General features: G+C 45.3%; 1 protein-coding gene across 1 annotated transcript in view; it reads left to right on the forward strand.

Annotated features, from left to right (window-relative positions):
* The first annotated feature begins 7,249 nt into the window (after nt 1-7,249).
* BEND2 (BEN domain containing 2) overlaps nt 7,250-19,438 on the forward strand; it is a 38,205-nt gene continuing 26,016 nt past the window's right edge. Inside the window, exons 1-2 of the mRNA XM_075429014.1 lie at nt 7,250-7,380; nt 16,886-17,032. Coding sequence (XP_075285129.1) covers nt 7,368-7,380; nt 16,886-17,032 — 160 coding nt within the window. The 5' untranslated portion in view covers nt 7,250-7,367. The remainder of the gene's footprint in view (nt 7,381-16,885; nt 17,033-19,438) is intronic.

Raw genomic sequence — 19,438 nt, forward strand, 5'->3', positions numbered from 1 at the left:
GTAAGTCGCAGCACATTACACATTTCAAACCATTTTGTCATGTTTTCTTTTCAACTGAAATTATTTTATAGACTAAGTAAAGGGAAATCTGCATCCAAACTGTCATTGACTTTAGGTGGAATTTTGCCAACAAGTACAATTTTGCCAGAATACAAAGACTGCTGGATTTGCCTGAAGTCTTTTATGGGGAAGAAAAAGGTAAGCAATTGAGAAAGGAAGCTGGGATGAAAAATAGTGGGAAGGCCACTACTTTATCTTCAGCTGGAAGACAAAACAAATTGCAACACTTCAGACTCAAAGCGTAGAGAATCCAGTGACTGAACCTTATCAGATAAACCAAGCCATGGGCAAAAGATAGGCCATAACTTATGAACACAAACTTGGAAGTGCAAACGCTACTTTATTTTAAATCAGTTTGGTTATGGGAGGTTGAGAAGCCAGGACATGGAAGCAAAGTGGTTTAAATGACAGCCCCTGGATGTTTCCGCGAAAACTCCATAGCTGCATGAAAAGAGGAGGGGAAGATATCCATCGTGAAACTTTGGTTTCAGTTGTCATTTTGTCAGTAGCTTTGCAACACTGTACTTGGTATTTAAAAAATGCATATATAAAAAATGCACGGGTCTGGTGCCTCAGAGTGAGTGGAATCACCTTTGGGGAACGCTGCTGGGCTATCTGCAATCGTGCTTTACAAGGTTATGATTGCCCTGATGGGTGTAGTCCTACAGTAGCCTCCAAGTGGGAATCAGTTTGCATAACATTTGTTTTAACTAGATGGTCAAGTAGTTAATGATTATGTAGATTATTTCCTGTGGGACTGTGTGCCTTTCCCAATCCAGAAATACAGAGAAGCAAGATCCACAGGAAAAGCTTAGGCTGTAGAGGCAGGCACAAGCTGGTTTTCGTCCGCCCACTGTACACCTCTCTATTTTTTTCATGCTCAGTGGAAGAGAAGATGAAACATTAGACTACATAAAATATACCCATTTATATAAAGTGAAATCATTGTAACTTACAATATATGTGAAGACAGTGACTTTAGTAAGTCTGTAAAATCCAGGCTTCAGTGTGTACCTTTGGGTATATGTACATGGCATACCGTGTCATATCCAGCGATAATCCATTATCCAGTGATAATACAAACTAGTACAAACTAGATAGTATAAGTAGTATCACTGCGTATACAAGCTCTTCTCAGGATGTACTATCCTGCTTCTCAGCAATGCATCCCACCATGCTGTGTAGATATATATAAGGAACGCATATAACCAGGCATGGAAGAGTTATAGGTTTGGGGTTTTTTTTTTTTTTTGGAAGCTAATAAAGCAGATGGGTGTTAAAACTTAGATGTCACATTGAAAATTTTGGCACCTTCTCCTCAGAGCAGAATTCAACCCCCACCCAACAACTCTTCCTATACATTCTTCCTATCGTGTCTCAGAGACTTGGCAACTCAGGCCACACACGCACGCCAGTGGGATCCTCCTCAAACCAGTGAGCATGAGGCATGTCTCAATTTCCATCTCTTGCTGAAGCTTTTATAGGACTTAAAAAGAGAGGCATTGATCCACAACAGAAATCCCGTTTCAGAGAGGGGACAAGTGTAGGAATCCATTGCAAATGCTGAGTGTTAGTGCCTGCCCTCAGGAGAACTGCTGGTCGCTTCTATCTGCTGCTCTGCGTAACACGGACACAGTGTGGGAAGCAAGGGACCGTCCCCAGCAATGGGTCTGATCACCAGATTGTGGCCACCCACCCTCTCCCGACACCCAGCCCTTCACCCGGCCTGGCGCAGGCCCACACGGCGGGCGGAAGGTCTGGAGGCACGGCTGGGGACACCCAGGAAGGTGACAGCACCTCCAGGACTGGGCAGCCATCGGCAAGGGAAGGAAAGGTGTTTCGGTGCCTTTGTTTGGATGCGAGTCTCGCCAGGCCCCGGGGCAAGCGTCTTCCCTGGAAAGAGGGCAGCCAAGTTCTGGCTGCAGTCCTAGTACTGATTTCTACCCACGTTTCTATGGGCACTCGACAGACTCTGTTTTCCATAAACCTATTTTTGGTTGCATTAATTATATTTCCCTCCTTTAATTCTCTACTTCGTGACAGAAGCGTGTATTAACTGTTCCGATAGCTTCCTGGGATTAAACTCAGGCTAACAGGTTTTTAATTACCCAGCTTGTCCCATTTGTATTTTTAACTACTGGCACATTAGCATTCTCCTGAAACTTCTCTAGCGCCCAACATGATTGGTCATAAGAATCCTTCAAGGGGTTGTCCTAACTTGTTGACTGCAAGTTATCCAGCTCTGTTGACCAAAGATGTCTTTAATTACTTCAGTATGAACTGAAGAGGTTTCACATCATATGATCTGTACTTTCTCCAAAGAGAAAACCGAGGAAATGTATTTGTAAGGAATTCACATCCTCCAACATAGGCTCAAGGTCAGGACAACCAAACAGGTAAGCAGCTAAATACAGTCTTTCCCACTAGATTCATCTGCATTGACATTTAAACTTCCGCAGAGCTGGAAAACTACTCTGAATGTTAAGAGAAATTTAGCCTATAACAGATGTTATCATTCTCAGTGAATTTTACTGTTTTCTTAGACGATAAATGAAAAAGCTGTGCAAAACAGCGATGACAGTGACAGCATCGTGGATAGGTGTGGTAGCTCTCATGCACTTTTACTCTAAATAGGTAGCTGCCAATTTTAACAGATTATTCAGCTCTGACATGAATACTTCTTACTATTGCCATTTCACATAAAGGCTGCAAACCATAAGCTATTCCTGTCAGGAAACAACTGCCCCTACATCTCCGTTTTTAACTCACTGGCATCTTCAGCTGGGGTAAGAGGAGAGGCAAGAACTGCTCCCTAAGTCCCAAAAGAAGGCCAAGGAAATGCCATTTCTTAAACAACTCATAGGTTAATTCAGACTGTTCACACATATTGCTGCAACATTCTCCATACCTAGCAGTGAGATATTAATGAAGCACAAAAATAAGGCTTTTTGCTAATGGCACCTGAACAAATAAGAGAAGCCTTGCCCTCTAATAACGGTTTTGCGACAGCTTTGATTCAATGTTACGTTGCTTTTTTACCACCCAAAAACCAGGTATCTACAAAATAAGCGATCATCCAATGAGTTTTCTGTAGAAATTCACACCATGGTTTTCACTGAGTCTGAGAAAATTAAGTAACGTGACTGAACCTGTGGCTTGGCAAGTCTGTTAACAAGTCAAATCGAATCTAGTTTGAGTGGCTTAGTTCTATTACAAGCCTCCAAAGCTGAAAAAATAAATCATCAGATAAAAATATTTCTATGTGTAAAGGACATTCAAAATCTGTAGGAACACGGCATTCAGTTCCTAAGCAGTGAAGTTTATTTACATATTTAAAAGGCTGGCACAAGTCTATTACATTATTACTAGTATTTAGTGTTCATCCTTTGCTGTTCTCCTTTTAAAAAGTACCTCCTTTTTGGTATTCACTAAAGGCTTGCTCCGCAGCAGTCAGACACCCCTTACATAGTTTCTTCATTATGGGTAATGAACACAAATGACTAATTAAGAATGGTAGAGCCTCAAAAATAAATCATCTAGATTGGGCTTCACACTTTCACTGTTTCTTTGGGTTTGGTAGATAGTTTAAGAGCTGACCCAAAGCCAAGTGAATGAAATATAGACCATACCCTCTAAGTACTGATGCCAAACCATATTATTCTAATACTGTGATCCCATTTCTGTATATTTCACTTTGCCAAGCCAGCTGAACCATCAAACAAATTCTGATAATGTAAATTTAGGCTGTATTTTCTATCACTTTCCTCAACTCAATGTACAAAACTAGTTTTGGGATCTATGAAGACCAGTGTGTAACTCAAGTTAGTCCACAACGTCACCTGTCATTAGAAAGGTCCAACACTACAAAGTACCAAATTTCAAACCCGAAATGAAGACATTACAGAAAAAATAAAGTAGGTAAACTTACATTTTTATTTTATTGGATCCAGTAACCGTAAGTACCAGGAAAGATGGCCAACAAATTAATTTCAGGAAATTTCTAGTGAAAACTGATCCAAGAAAAATACATTCTTTGTAGATCAGGTTTTCTTACTCCTTCTGAAACTATGATTCTGCATTCAAATGCATTAACTGTTAGCTGACTCCTTTCCCCATAACAGCCTCCTGCCTACCTCAATTTCCTTCAGTTTTCTTTTCAAATGCATCCTGCCTCCTCTATGATTAGTAAGCCACCAAAACAATATTTGTAGAAATATAGAGGAATGCCTACCACTCAAGACAAAATTTTCTAAAACAGCTTGCTGTAACTCAGAACAGAGATGTCACAGCCTCTAGTATATCAGATGATTCCTTTTAATCCAGCTTCACCTCCTAAAAACTGTACTCCTCTTAGCCCTACCTTAAAGACTTTTCTTCTCACAGCTCCTCCAAATACCACTGCCCCACAAGGCTATGGAAATCAGATATCCAACAAACTTTTTCTATCTGTTTCCTTTCAAACCCAACATTTCTTGATCCTTGCCCCGAGTACTCCCTTTCCACAGTCAGCAGTATCCCCTACCCCTTGCTCTGGTGCTTCCCTTCCTAGTCTGTGTCTCAGTACCCCGTTCAGCCTCTGTGGCCTCTCAAGACCTGCCTGTTCCCAAATCATTCTTTTCAGGGACTGTTTCCTTACACTCATACAAAATGTGGCACTATCACAGAGTTTACCACTTTTGGAAGAAGGGCCAGACAACTCAAGAAGAGTAAAGGGATCTCGTTAGGTCATGCAGAGAGAAAATCAGAAGGGCAAAAGCCCAGCTAGAACTCAGGATGGCCACTGTTGTAAGCGATAACAAAAAATGTTTTTACAAAAACATCCACAACAAAAAGAGAGCCAAGGAGAAGCCAAGAAGAATCTCCATCCTTTATTTGATGCTGGGGGGAACACTGCCACCGAGGATGAGGAAAAGGCTGAGGTCCTTAATGCCTTCTTTGCCTCAGTCTTTAATAGTCAGATCAGTTATTCCCAGGGTACTCAGCCCCAAGAGCTGGAAGACAGGGATGGAGAGCAGAATAAACCCCCATAATCCAGGACGAAACAGTTAGTGACCTGCTACACCACTTGAACACTCACAACTCAATGAGGCTGGATGGGATCCATCCAAGAGCACTGAGGGAGCTGGCGGAGGAGCTGGCCAAGCCACTCTCCATCATTTGTCAGCAGTCCTGGCTAACAGGGCAGGTCCCAGATGACTGGAAGTTAGCAAATGTGATGCCTATCTACAAGAAGAGCCAGAAGGAGGATCCTGGGAACTACAGGCCTGTCAGCCTGATCTTGGTGCCGGGCAAGATTATGGAACGGTTCATCTTGAGTGCGCTCACTGGGCATGTGAAGGACAACTAGAGGATCAAGCCCAGCCAGCATGTGTTCATGAAAGGCAGGTCCTGCTTGACCAACCTGATCTGCCCCTATGACCAGGTGACCCACCCAGTGGATAACAGAAAGGCTGTGGATGTTGTCTACCTGGGATTTCGTAAGGCCTTTGACACTGTGCCCCACAGCACCCTCCTGGAGAAACTGGCTGCTCATAGTTTGGATGGGTCTGTACTTCACTGGGTAAAAAAATGGCTGGATGGACAAGCCCAGAGAGTTGTGGTGAATGGAGTTAAATCCAGCTGGCGGACTGTTATGAGCGGTGTTCTCCAGGGCTCAGTATTGGGGCCAGTCTTGTTTAGTATCTTTATCAATGATCTGGATGAGGGGATTGAGTGCTCCTTCAGTAAGTTTGCAGATGACACCAAGTTGGGTGGGAGTATTGATCTGCTCAAGGGTAGGAAGGCTCTGCAGAGGGATCTGGACAGGCTGGATCAATGGGCCGACGCCAAGTATATGAGGTTCAACAAGGCCAAATCCCGGGTCCTGCACTTCAGTCATAACAACCCCATGCAACAAAACAGGCTTGGGGAGGAGTGGCTGGAAAGTTGCCTAGAGGAAAAGGGTCTTGGGGTGGTGGTCGACAGGCAGCTGAACATGAGCCAGCAGTGTGGCCAGGTGGCCAAGAAGGCCAACACCATCCTGGCTTGTACCAGGAAGTGTGGCCAGCAGGAGTTGATCGTGCCCCTATTCTCGGCAATGGTGTGGGGGTGCAGACCAGCTTTTAGTGTGGGAGTATTAGGCTATGCGATAAAAGATACAACCAGAGAGGATCATACCACCCTCTCTCCTTGCGCAGCACTTCCCAGACATCTGTGACCTCCCGGTAGGGCTCTTGGCTGGACCTGCAGGGATCGCCCTTCTGTTGCCTTGCTTTAGTATCCCCATGGTGCTGCTGAGCTGTGCTCTGGTCCTGCAGGCTGCCCTAGGGCATTTTGCTGCCCCAGGCCATAAGCAAATCAGGTCCCATCACCATCCTCGATCTCCTTCCAACGCCTCCCCAAATGTATTCCCCTGGAGAGGTCCCTGTACCTCCAGAGGGGAGCGTGAGCACACCCAGGGGATGTCAGGGCAGGGTGCCCTGGCCCTGCTGCCCTCCCTCGATCCCCAACCCTGAATTAAAAAAAGAGGGGGTTGGTGTATAGAGACGAAGGAGGTACAGTTAGGCAAAAAGCGCAAAATTGTTTATATAGGTAGGTGAAGCTGAAATTTCTACATTTTGTCCGTCCCAAAGGCCCACAGTGTTCCAGTATGAACTGCAGCCCTGGTACCTGATTTCACCTTCTGCAGCCGTTAATACCCCTTTGTAACTGGACTCCTCCCGCTCCAACGAGTAGTCTGCAAAGAACCATAACCGAAGCTGACAGTGCAGTTCAGATAACCGGGCACCACTGCGTGCCGAAACCTGGGGCTGCGGATGGCACGCACAAGAGGCTCCGCAGCTTGAGAACCACGGTGGCCAGACCCGAAGCGACCTTCGGCTCTGCCCACCTGCCGATACTCGGAGAGCAGCTCGGCAGCCCTCCCGGGGACGGGGGGGCCTGCGTGAAACCGACCCCGTTGCTCTCGGCTGGCAGGGAGCGCGGCAGCACCCCGTAACCCAGGCGAGCACCGAGAAAGCCCGGGTCCGCTTCCCGCAAGGGAAGAGCCGGCACCCGGCGTCGCACCTCGGGCTCCGCGGCCGGGGCGTCGGCCCGCGGGGCGGGCGGGCGGCTGAGGGAGCGGGCGGCACCGCCCCCTCGGCTCCCGTTTGCCAGGCGCGCCCCCGTGCCCAGCGCGCAGCCGCACTGGCTGAAAACAGTTTGTTGCTCACGTCGGGGAAGCCGCTTCCGTTTCCAACGCCGCATTCCGGCCACACCTGCCTGTGCCGGAGCGCCGGCTCGCTCCGCCCGCCCGACAAGGACCCCGCGCTCCGCCGCCCCAGCGAGCCATGTCCGCCGAGGGTAAGGCTCCCGGCCGCCCCCGCCCCGCCGCTCCCCCGGGGCAACGGGAGACCGGACGCGGGGAGCCGCCGGAGCGCCGAGAACGCTCCCTCAGCCTTCGCGACGGCCCCAACGCTTTCTCGCCGAGCCGGCCAGGCCACGCCCACCGCGGCCGCAGCGATTCGCCGGTTCCGGAGCGGCGAGCCGCCGCCATTGGCCTTCGCTGCTGCCCGTCGCCGCCGCCGCCGCGGCAGTGGCGGTGGGGGCTGGAGGCGCGGAGGGCGCGCGGGCGGGCGGTTGGAGGCGCTGCGCGGGGCGGGGGGCGCGGGGTCGGCGGCGTAAACGGTGTTAACGGTTTCGACGGACGGGCGGGGCCGGGGGTGCCGGCGCGGGGCCGGGGAGTCCCCGGGGACGCGGGTTCCCGCGGCGGCCGTGCAGCGTCACTCGTTCCGCGGCTGAGCCGAGGGCTCCCCCCGTGGGGTTGGCGCTGGGAAGAAGCGGTGTGGCCCTGCCGCCGGTTGCTCGCCTCGCGGTGCGGGGGAAGCTTTCGCTTGCTTTGGTCTTCGCGTGGCGGCGAGGCGCTGGGGAGGCGTTGCTGTGGAACAGCGGTGTCCTGGCCGTGGCGGGTCCCCGGCTGCGGCAGTCACTCGGGTACAAAACCGGAGTACCAGGGGAGGGGGATGAGCGAGGTGCCTGACCTAAGGGTCTGTCTGTTCAAAGGCAGAGCGCGTAATGCACCTTCTGTAGCTTAGAGGTGTATGGGCTGCGTTTACTTGGGATCAAAACAAGTGTATCTCTGTCAGGTACATGCTTCACCTTGCCCTTCCGAGGAATAATATATATTTTTATATGTATATATATAAAATATATAATATATTATACAGTCTCCCATAGGTTTAAACTCATTTGGCTTGTCATTGCTGTCGCAGACCTCTGCCCACTCAAGAGGTTCCAGCTGTCGCTTGCTCAGATGCCCGATTGCCTTGCGTAACTTCGTGGTTCAGGGAGCTTCTCTGGCTAAAAAACAGTTTTGTTTTTAGTGTGGTTAGGCTTTGGCCGGTTCGCTGTGCAATTAGACAAGTGTCAGCATGAAGTAAAGGGGTAGGACTGAGATGCAGGAGGGTGATAGCGTAGCAATCCTGATATGCAGGCAGACGTAGAGGGTAATGCGTTGGGTGGCTGTTCCTTCTCCCTTGTCCTCAGTTTTTTGGTCTCCTGATTGGCTTTGTCTATAACTCAATAATCTTCACAAATATTAAGACTGTTCTAAGTTCCTCGGCAATAGAAAAGAGGTGCCATTAATAATATTCCTCGGTCAAAAGGTGCAGTCTGAGCTCAAATCTTATTAAACATCAAAAGCCTGTTTGCGAGATTTGTTTTGCGAGATTGTTTGCGAGTTTTGACCTCATTACCATCTCAGTAATCCAAATATGAGACCTAAAGCCACTATTCTACTTCTCACTGTAGTAATTGGTTTGTATTTGCCCAATATCGGATCCCATTGTCTTAATCTGCTGCAAATTTCAGTCATGCAAATTCTGACTACAGCATTCTAAATTAACTATTGTTTCAGTGCTCAGAGACTGTTGATAAGCATTTTATCTGTGGTATAGTATTCTGGTGTCTCTGATGTGTGACAGCCTATCTAGATTAAGGACAACATTATCAGGAGTGTGAGATATTCAAGGATGCAACTTGAGGTGGATGGTATCCAGTTTCTCTGAGTGCAGAATTTAAGCATTGTTATAAAATCTGTTTTGTCTTACACCTAGCTTCCATGACTGGCTGTTGAGCCTGGGAGTGCTGAGATCACGTTTGTAGAAATACAGAGATGTGTCTAACTGAACTCTTGGAAAATAAAGAAGGAAGACTGGGTTTCTGTGACAAGCTTGATTTAGTGGTTTTGCTGTCAGCCCCTAAGGAACTCTGTGTTAGAGGCTGGGATATGATTCAGTACTACTTTCATCTGCCTCCCTTTACCACTCCATACCTCCTGGTATGGAAACTTTTCTGTGTCCGCCATAAGTGGGAGCATTCATCGGGTAATGTCTGACTCAGTACAAGTCCTTCCTTATCCCACTGGCTTACGTGGTGTGTCTGGTTAGTAGTGTACTTGGGGAAAGATGAGTGGTCTGTCAGCTTGTCCGCAGACTTCAGCTGATGCATCGGGTCTGGTTGTATTTCTGTTCTCGTAGCTTTGGTTATCATAGTGTGTGCAAATGTGGTTAGAACTCTCTGTTATACCTGCAGTGAGATTAAGTTAATTTGTAAATGATTACTTGTAGCTGGGATGGGGTGATGCTACCCCTGAAAGGCATCATGACACTGGTGTCCCTGTGCTCTCCCTTGTGTTAGTTCTGGTTTTGTGTGTGTTGGAGTGTCAGGCTGTAAATAGAGCAGGATCTGGTTGTGGTCCAAGTCGATGCTAGCTGGCTGTCTTTTTGTGACTTAGTTTAAACCCAGGGAAGCTCCTTGATATATCTTTTATTTATTTGGGTAGGGTTGCTTTGCTTGATTTGCTTTGGTATGTAATTCCTAGTTGCTACAGAGTTTTTTGTGATTTTATGTTTGTCTTTCCTTTCTAACTCTGGTTTGAAAGAGTTCATGTTTCGTTTGGGGGTTTTGTGGGGGGTTTTTTGGTGTTTTTTAAATATTTCTTGATGTTTAATATTGACATCTTTCCATCTCTGAAGTATTTTGGTGGTCCATCCGTTGTTCTCCCCCACTTCCCCCCCCCCCCCCCCCCGAATTTTCTTTATGTTACAGTTTGGTTCTATTTGACTTTTTCTTCTGTTTTCACATTTTTCTTCTGTTTTCAGCATTTTTCACCAAAGCCTGTACTACTGTACTGTTTGGGGATAGGTGACTGAGCAGTAGTAAAAAGATAAGCAGTCATTTGGTTGCTGGATTATGTTGATCAAATGACAGAGTTTCCAAAGAAGAGAGAAAATTTTCGAGTCATAATGACTTTTAAATATATTTCTCTGTTGGTTACTGGAAAGAAATTCTTTGTGATGCTTGGTTTTACGTTGCTGCACAAAAAGCTGTAACTTAATATACTAATGTAACTTCTGATGCAGGGCTAGGTACACAGTTGAACACAGCTGGGCTCAAGTTTATGTGCCTTTAACTTTCTCAGAGACCTGCTACCTGATGATTTTGTGCAGAAGCAAAGAATTCTAAACAGTGAACATAAACTGTTTCTAACTTAAAAAGTGTAACTCCAGTCGTGGCTTTCTAATTTGGTCATTTCACAGCACTGCTCTGTCTACAACTATCTTTCTGTATAATGCATTTTTTGATGAACCTCTACCTTATAGCAAATCCTACTGCTTTACTGAAAATAATAAGTCATAGTCTATACCTATAACTCAGAGCATGCATAGAATCTGAAAAGGAAATTATTCTGGTGATGTTTTCTAATTTTAGATGATTGTTACTTCAGTTTTCAAACAGAAATTCAGAATTTGCTTAAACTGATAACTTGTTCCAATGATTGGGTAAACCAGCCTGTTCAGTAACTCTTACTATAATGTGTAAATCAATTCACAGCAAAAGCCTTATTTGAAATACATAAAGTTAAAATGTTTTCTTAATCACACTTTTTAATTTTATAATTTCCTTTCAAGACTTACTGGAAACTTCAAAATATCTGTTTCATGATATTTTGTGTCACTGGAGTTAATTAATGCAATGAGATTATTAACTTGGTACAAGAAGTGCAGATGCATCTTCATTCAAATCAGAAGTCAAAAACATCTTGATGACTTCATTTTGATTTATTTTTTTCAGGAGCACAAATTAATCACAGAATCTGTCAGTTTGTGGTTTCTACTCGAGAGAGACATATGTATATATGGTATTACTCTGTTTTGCTAGCACTTTTAAGAAGCATTAGAAATACTTAGAATTGCCTACAGGACTAAGTTGCAGTTTCTTGACGATTAAGAGTCAATAGCTGGAATTCTTTTGTCACAAGTTTTTGAAGGTGTGAAAAAGTTGTGCTCACATGTAAGAATGACTACAGTAGTGACATTAAGAGTTGTTTTCCCTTGACTGAATAAGATATGTGTAGGACTATAAGATGAGAACTACTTTCTCCCCCTTCCTGTTTTTTTAAACTATCTAATATTTGTTGACAAATTTTCTATAAGAAAGTATTTTTGAGCACAGATACTCTCTTGGTGATGAATGTAGTCAGTCTACACCAAAGACATTTAAACTTGTCCACTGACTTTGTAGGCAAGATGACTAGACTACATTAGGAAAAGGAAGAAATGATTGGTATAAAGCAGGTGGGTCTGCATGTCTTGGATCAACTTTGCTTATTGTTGCAGTGACCAGTCATGCTGATAAGCCTAGTCATGTTCATAAACCTTCTTGGAAATGGGTTGTGTGTTCGAATCTCAAAACTTCCTGACTGTCCATGAGAGTGTCATTCTGAAGAGGGAATAGTTGTGTTTTTCTGTATGATAGCAGCCATGTTGAGCAGTAGCTGATGGAAGTTAAAAAACCTGAGAACGAGGAGGATCCTGACCACCATCTTAGAGGCTCAAAGTTTTGAGAGACTGGTGCTTGTTGCTGCATTGCTTCTACAACATTGTAGAAAAGTGGTGTAATTAACTACATATTTTTTGAAAGTGGGGTGTCTTCCCTTTCTGTATTTTCCTGTTTGGTTTATTTTTATCCTCTGGTGGTGAGTTGCTGTAGCTACAGATTTTGGAAACTTTCTGCCCAGAGTCCACTGCACTGTCAAAATTCTGACTTTTAAACTTACTTAAGGAAGGATGATGGAGAGTATGGAAGACTGAGCTTTGCTTTCAGTATCAACCAGTTGTAGAAACTCTCCTGATTTCTGATCGTACTGCCCTTCCACTAGTCCAGATGGAGCTGCTTTGTCTTTGCTACCTGCTGGTTCCACAGTATTTTCCCTCTTTAATACTTGTTGCTCTGTCTGCTGTAGACTTTGGTGACATAGTTGCTGGTCAGGTGGTGTTGATGTGCCTGCCTTATTTCCAGTGGGCCAAAGTATGATGCTGAAGTGAGGTATGAGGTTTGCAGAAAAGATTATGAACGTACAGGTAAATTCTGTGCGTGGTAGAGTGGCACAGGTAATGTACAACTTGTGTTGCTCCCTCTACTTAGGGGCAGAAGGGTGATTGCAGGGCAGCAGAGGCCCAGCTGTAAGTAGGACATTTGTCAGGCCATACAGCAACCTGGCGTACTGGTTGGGAAATGGGCAGAGAGGATTCTGTTCCCACCTGCTTCATTGCAGATGCACTCTTCCTGACTCTCAGTTAACTCTCTGCCAAAGTAGGTAGAATACTGAATGGTTGTCAACAATTAATTTTGTGCCTGTGAGGCAGTTAATTAATTCAACACATGCAAATAACTCATGTTAGCCTGAAATGAACTTCAGTCAGTGAACATCACTGAAGTGTTTTACTAAAAGCTGCACCTAAATATGAAATTCATGAGTAGTCCTGTTGTTTACTTCTATATAGGTCATGAAAACTGTCCAAGAAGTGTTCTCTAACTTTGACCCTAAGCAGCATATCCCAGCTCATGTCCTCTCAGCTAAACTCCTTTTTGGAGGGCAACTATGCCCCAGCTAGCTTTTTAGCCTCCTTTACTGCTATAAACACAGTCATTGACTGCATGGTGATTGATGGGTGTTTCTGAACAGACCCTCAGTTTGGTGAAGCAGTCTTTCCTAATCTGATGACAGCCAAGTCCAAACCCTGCTATATTGTTTCTCATGGATGTACTGGCCAGAGGGAACACTTTATGACCAGTGGAATTCAACTTCTTTCCTACCTTTTGATCTCTTAAGAAACTGGAACAGAAGGAAGAGAGCAGGATTTGGAGTGAATTGTTTATATAAGAATAAAGAACCAGACCACTGTTATACTCGGACAGCCCTGATTCATCCCTGGAGCTCAGTCCATCCTGTGCACTGAATGGGGTAGAGATCCCCTGGAAAATATGGCATGTGTTCATATAGTCAGTGTGCCGTTATACGTGCGTGCTGGCTGAATTTCAGTTTGATTTCCTAACTTCAGTGGTTCACGGTATGATTCTTTCCATTAATTTGTTTCGTGAGGAATAAATTCCACTCTGTCCCTGACCTTCCTCAAAATACCAAATATAGCTGTAGTAGCTATAACACAGTTATTCTAAAACCAGGGCATTTTTTCTTTATGTAGTATGTTGAACTGGACAGTGTTTGATACTGGAGATTTGCCATTCAGTGTTTCTGCACAGCATCTCATTGGGAGCTGATAGTTGGTTTGATTTGAATAGCAAATATGCAGTTAGGATTTGCAGACTGATTTGCTTCAAGAGTATTAGACAATTCTTATTTAAGAAAGTAAAATTTTAAAACTAAATTAGTTAACATGTCTTGCCCTGTTGGATGCTTGAATGTAAATAGTGGAGTTATTGGAAGTGCTTGTTACTGGCTTATAACTGTTACAGCCAGTAAATCAGCTCCATTGGGGACCCAACTTAAATGACCCTATGCAGATGCGTGTAGCATGGGGAATAAACAAGAGCAGTTAGAAATGTGTGCATGCCTGCAGGGCTGTGATCTCGTTGTCATCACAGAGACATGGTGGGAAGGCTCCTATGACTGGAGTGTTGGGATGCAGGCTCTTTAGGAAGGACAGGCAGGGGAAACAAGGAGGGGCGGTTGCCCTCTATGTCAGTGACCAGCTGGAATGCATGGAGCTCCGCCTGGGGATGGATGAGGAGCCAACTGAGAACTTACGGGTCAGGATTAAAGGCAGGGCAGGGACAGGTGACATTAGTGGGGGTCTGCTACGGGCCACCAGACCAGGAAGACTGAACAGATGAGGCCCTCACGTTCACAAGCCCTGGTGCTCATGGGGGACTTCAGCTACCCCAATATCTGTTGCCGGGACAACACAGCAGGGCATAAGCCGTCGAGGAGGTCCTGGACTGCGCTGATGATAACTTACCTCTCCAAGTGCTAGAGGAGCCAACGAGGAGAGGTGCTATGCTGGACCTTGTTCTCACCAACAAGGAGGGGCTGGTAGGGAATGTGAAGCTCAAGGGCAGCCTTGGCTGTAGTAACCATGAAATGGTGGAGTTCAAGATCCTTAGGGCAGCGAGGACCACGCACTACAAGCTCACTACCCTTGACTTCAGCAGAGCAGACTTTGGCCTGTTCAGGTTTCTGCTTGGTAGAGTACCATGGGATAAAGCCCTGGAGGGAAGAGGGGCCCAGGAAAGCTGGTCAGTATTCAAGGATCATCTCCTCCAAGCTCAGGAGTGATGCATCCCAACAAAGAGGCCTGCATGCATGAACAGTTTTCTCCTGGACAAACTACAACACAAAAAGGAAGCCTACAGAGGCTGGAAGCAGGAACAGGTAGCCTGGGAGGAATACAGAGAAATTGTCTGAGCAGCCAGGAATCAGGTTAGGAAAGCTAAAGTCCTGATAAAATTAAATCTGGCTAGGGATCTCAAGGGCAATAAGAAGAGCTTGTATAGGTACATCGGTGATAAAAAGAAGGCTAGGGAAAATGTGGGCCCTAGTCAGAAGGAAACAGGAGAATTGATTACCTTGAGATATGGAGAAGGCTGAGGTACTCAACAACATTTTTGCCTCAGTCTTCATGGGCAAGTGCTCTGGCTGCACTGCCCAAGTTGCAGAAGGTAAAGGCAGAGTCAGGGAGAATGAAGAACTGCCTGCTGTAGGAGAACTGGTGCATGAGTCCATGGTATCTGATGAGGTGTATCCATGGGTCCTGAGGGAACTGGTGGAAGAAGTTGCTAAGCCACTATCCATCATATTTGAGAAGTTGTAGCAGTCCAGTGAAGTTCCCACTGACTGGAAAAGGTGAATCAGAACTCCCATTTTTGAAAAGGGGAAAAAAGGAAGACCCGGGGAACTCAGTCTCACCTCTGTGCCCAGCAAGATCATGGAGCAGATCCTCCTGGAAACTATGCTAAGGCACATGGGAAATAAGGAGGTGATAACAGCTTTGCTAAGGGCAAATCATGCCTGACATTTTGGTGACCTTCTGTGGTGGGGTTACAGCATTGGTGGATAAGGGAAGAGCAACTGATGTCATCTGCCTGGACTCGAGTAAAGCATTTGACACTGTCTCGCATGACGTCCTTGTCTATAAATTGGAGAGACATGGATCTGATGGATGGACCACTCGGTAAATGACCAGTCGGTGAATAGGAAATTGACTTGGATGGTCACACTTGGAGAGTTGCAGTCAACGGCTCGATATCCAGGTGGAGACCAGTGATGAGTGGCGTTCCTCAGGGATCAGTATTGGGACCGGCACTGTTTAACATCTTTGTGAGCGACATGGACAGTGGGACTGAGTGCTCCCTCAGCAAGGTTGCTGACAACACCAGGCTGTATGGTGTGGTCGACACGCTAGAGGGAAGTGATGCCATCCAGTGGGACCTTGACAGGCTTGAGAAGTGGGCCCATGCAAACCTTGTGAAGTTCAACAAAGCCAAATGTAAGGTCCTGCGTCTGGGTTGGGGCAATCCCAAGCACAGCTACAGGCTGGGTGGAGAAAGAATTGAGAGCAGCCTTGAGGAGAAGGACTCAAGAGTGCTGGTTGATGAGAAGCTCAACATGACCGACACGTCAGTGTGCGCTCACAGCCCAGAAGGCCAACCATATTCTGGGCTGCATCCCCAGCAGCATGGCCAGCAGGTCAAGGGAGGTGATTCTGTCCCTCTGCTCTGCTCTAGTGAGACCTTACCTGGAGTCCTGCATCTGGCTCTGGAACCCTCAGTATGGGAAAGACATGGAGCTGTTGGAGCAGGTCCAGAGGAGGCCGCAAAAATGATCTGAGGGCTGGAACAGCTCTGCTGTGAGGAAAGGCTGAGAGAGTTGGGTCTGTTGAGCCTGGAGAAGAGAAGGCTCTGGGAAGACCTTATCACAGCCTTCCAGTACCTGAAGGGGCCTGCAAGAAAGCTGGGGAGGGAACGTTTTACAAGGGCTGGTAGTGACAGGGCAAGGGGCCGTGGTTTTAGACTAAAAGAGGGTAGATTGAGATTAGGTATAAGGAAGAAATTCTTTACTGTGAGGATGGTGAGACACTGGAGCAGGTTGCCCAGAGAAGCTGTGGATGCCCCCTCCTCCCTGGAAGTGCTCGAGGCTGGGTTGGACGGGACTTTGAGCAACCTGGTCTGGTGGAAGGTGTCCCTGCCCATGGCAGGGGGGGCTGGAACTAGGTGATCTTTAAGGTCCCTTCCAACCCAAACCTTTGTATGATTCCTGTTGAAGTTGGGTACTGAATAATTTCAGGAATCCCGCCAACTAAGCAGCAGTAAGCCACTTCCCTTATAGTGCCTGTTAAAACCTCAATGCCTGTGTGTAAAAGTGACTTTGCATTTAAATGCAGAAGTGAGACTGGTTTTGCCTGTGGTACAATTCAGATAATGCTAGTGATACAAGCACTACAGTTGTCATCTGATATGCAGAATGATGTCTAGTCTTACCTGTTTCTCTTTCTGCATATGCTAATAGATTATGTATCTGTGAATGTTGAGGATGATGATGAAGCAGTGATTATTGACCATGGAGAAAATGGACTGTCCACACAAAACTGCGTGTCAATGGAACAAAACTCTGAAGTAAACAGTGTTGTTCACCATGTGGCTCAACTTACATATGGTAATTACTGATCATTTTTGTTGTGATCTAATAGTTAATGGCTGATTTTAATGCTGTGTGTTCAGTGCTTCTGTCTAATACTTTCTGTATGACCCATACCTTTAAAACGTATTTTATTAGAAAGCTACTATATAGAAATTGCTTGGCAATGCATTTAAAAGAGGGACCTTTTTAGTTATTACTTTAAAGGTCTTTGTTAATAGTAATCCCACTGAAATTTTATTATGTTTTAAAAATACATTTTTTTACTTATAAAGTAAGTGTACCTAGGAATGAATTGGCTAATGATTAGCAAGCGTTTTGGAAAATACATGTCATGGCAGAACCTAGCCCAAAAGATGAGGTTTTAGATAAACTGTTTGGTGTAATTTAGTGGAGCACCGGGGATACTGATGTGCGATGATAGCAAGATAGTAGTTTAAGGTGGTAAGTTATTAGCTGTATGTAGCCTTTGGTGATTGTCTTTAATTCATTGTATTTATTTTAGTATGCAAGATCAAAGTCTCTCAGAAATCTTACCCAATTTTCCACTGGCCCAGACAACAATGAGTCATAGCTATTATGAGCATTTAGTAAGTCCAGTAGCAGTATTACCAAGTTAACAAGGAAAATGACTGTAACTAAGTGATGGCACTTACTAGGTCTTTTTTGTTTGGCCAGTTGACTTTATAGAGAATCGCATCAGTATTTCGCTTCGGCAGAGTCGAGTTACATCTCTGTTTCCTAGTGTCGTTAGGTGCTTCTGAGAGCCTTTTAATCTTTTTGGTTGTCTACTTTGTAGTAGAGTATATGGTAATTTTTTGTACATTTATGTCTAAAAACATATTTGGGGGAGGAGGAGGATGATGGTTTGGATGGTTTTCTTTAGGTTTTGTCTCAGTTTTTAGAAAAAAAATCCCTGCCTGAGAGACTGTCATAGTTGCTGACCTTGGTTTCAGGCCATGAATAGCTATTTCATTATCAGCAAAGGAATCGTGATGAGTGGGTATAATTGTTTTTTTAAAAGGTGGTTTTGTTATCATTGGGCTTACAGCTTTTGTTGTTGTAGATTGTTAGCGTTACGTATTGTTTAGTTAAAATTGAGTATAGTGAGATGTATGACCAAAACATGACTTAAGTTTGTCTTGAATATAACTGTTGAACTTATCTCTTTGAACTGGAATTCTTTCTGATTGTTTTGATTCAAGAACCATGTCCTGGTTTTGGTTAAAACAGAACCAGTTTGCTTTTAGTGAATTTTCCTTTCAGCCAAGCTCTTCTAAGTAACTGCTCTCTTCTGAAGTTGGCTGCATATTTTTCAGACAGTGTCTGCTCCAGAGCTGATAGCTCCTTATGTTTATAGCCTTACTGAGGTAACAGTAGTAACAGAATGCAGAAAGGCCCCTGTTTATAATTATCTCTATAGCAGCCAAGGTCACCAATAGACCCCTTAGGTCCCGCAAGTGAGGAATCAGAAAGGGTCACACTTGCAGGGAGGGGCAGACAGAACTGGTGACCTGATATTGACCAACGCAGTATTCCACGCCATGCACGTCATACTCAGTTTAAAGCTGGGGGATCACGAGGGTCTCGCTCTCTTCGTCCATGGCCACCTTCTGAAGAGGACCCTGCTCACTGTTCTGCCTGCGATCCTGGTCCAGATTCCGATCCGTGCATTCCTGAATCCAGTTCCCGTCTGCTGCAGGATCCAGTCCGGGACTGCCTGGTGCAGCCTGGCAGCCACCTGTGCCACCCAGCTCCGTGAAACTCAGTGTTGGTTTTGTGTATTTTGCATCAGTTCTCTTAGTAAAACTGATTTAATTTCCAATTTGTAAGTCTCTCTTCCTTTTCCTGCATTTTCCCTTCCACTGGTGGGGAGGGCAGGCAGGGGTTAATCAAGAGCATTGCCACTCTGTTTATTGCCGCTCTGCTCTGAATGGCGACACACCATCTTAGGCTAATAACCTTGTAGAGCAGTGCCTCTTCTTCAGATCTGGTTCTGTCTGTCCAGACTTGTTTCTTTTGTCTCCTGTCTTCTTGCCTGTGGATACTTAGCCAGCAGAGCAAGCTCAACATCACTGAGATACAAATCTAGGTCTTTATTTCTCCCTGCCTGCAGCAGAACGCTTCTATTATCGTTTTTACTTACCCTTTTATGCCGACAAACATGATATGACTTCTGCTGGCACTTTTTTTTTAGGCCATTGTAGTTTTGCCTAAATCTAAATTTGGGAAACTAATCAGAAAGCCAATTAGTTTAACATAAACATAATATAGTTAAAATGTAATTAAACCAGGTACCAGGTGTTTCTCCAGGTGAAGTGACATTCTGCTTTGGCTGCAGAAAGTATCTGAAGTTTGAGGGCCTACGTTGTGCTGGTGCATTAATCCTGCTGCCCTGTACCCCTTCTGCTTTCAACATGTCCT

The sequence above is a fragment of the Opisthocomus hoazin genome, chromosome 1 (genome assembly GCF_030867145.1).
Source record: "Opisthocomus hoazin isolate bOpiHoa1 chromosome 1, bOpiHoa1.hap1, whole genome shotgun sequence".
NCBI classification, from domain to species: Eukaryota; Metazoa; Chordata; class Aves; order Opisthocomiformes; family Opisthocomidae; genus Opisthocomus; species Opisthocomus hoazin.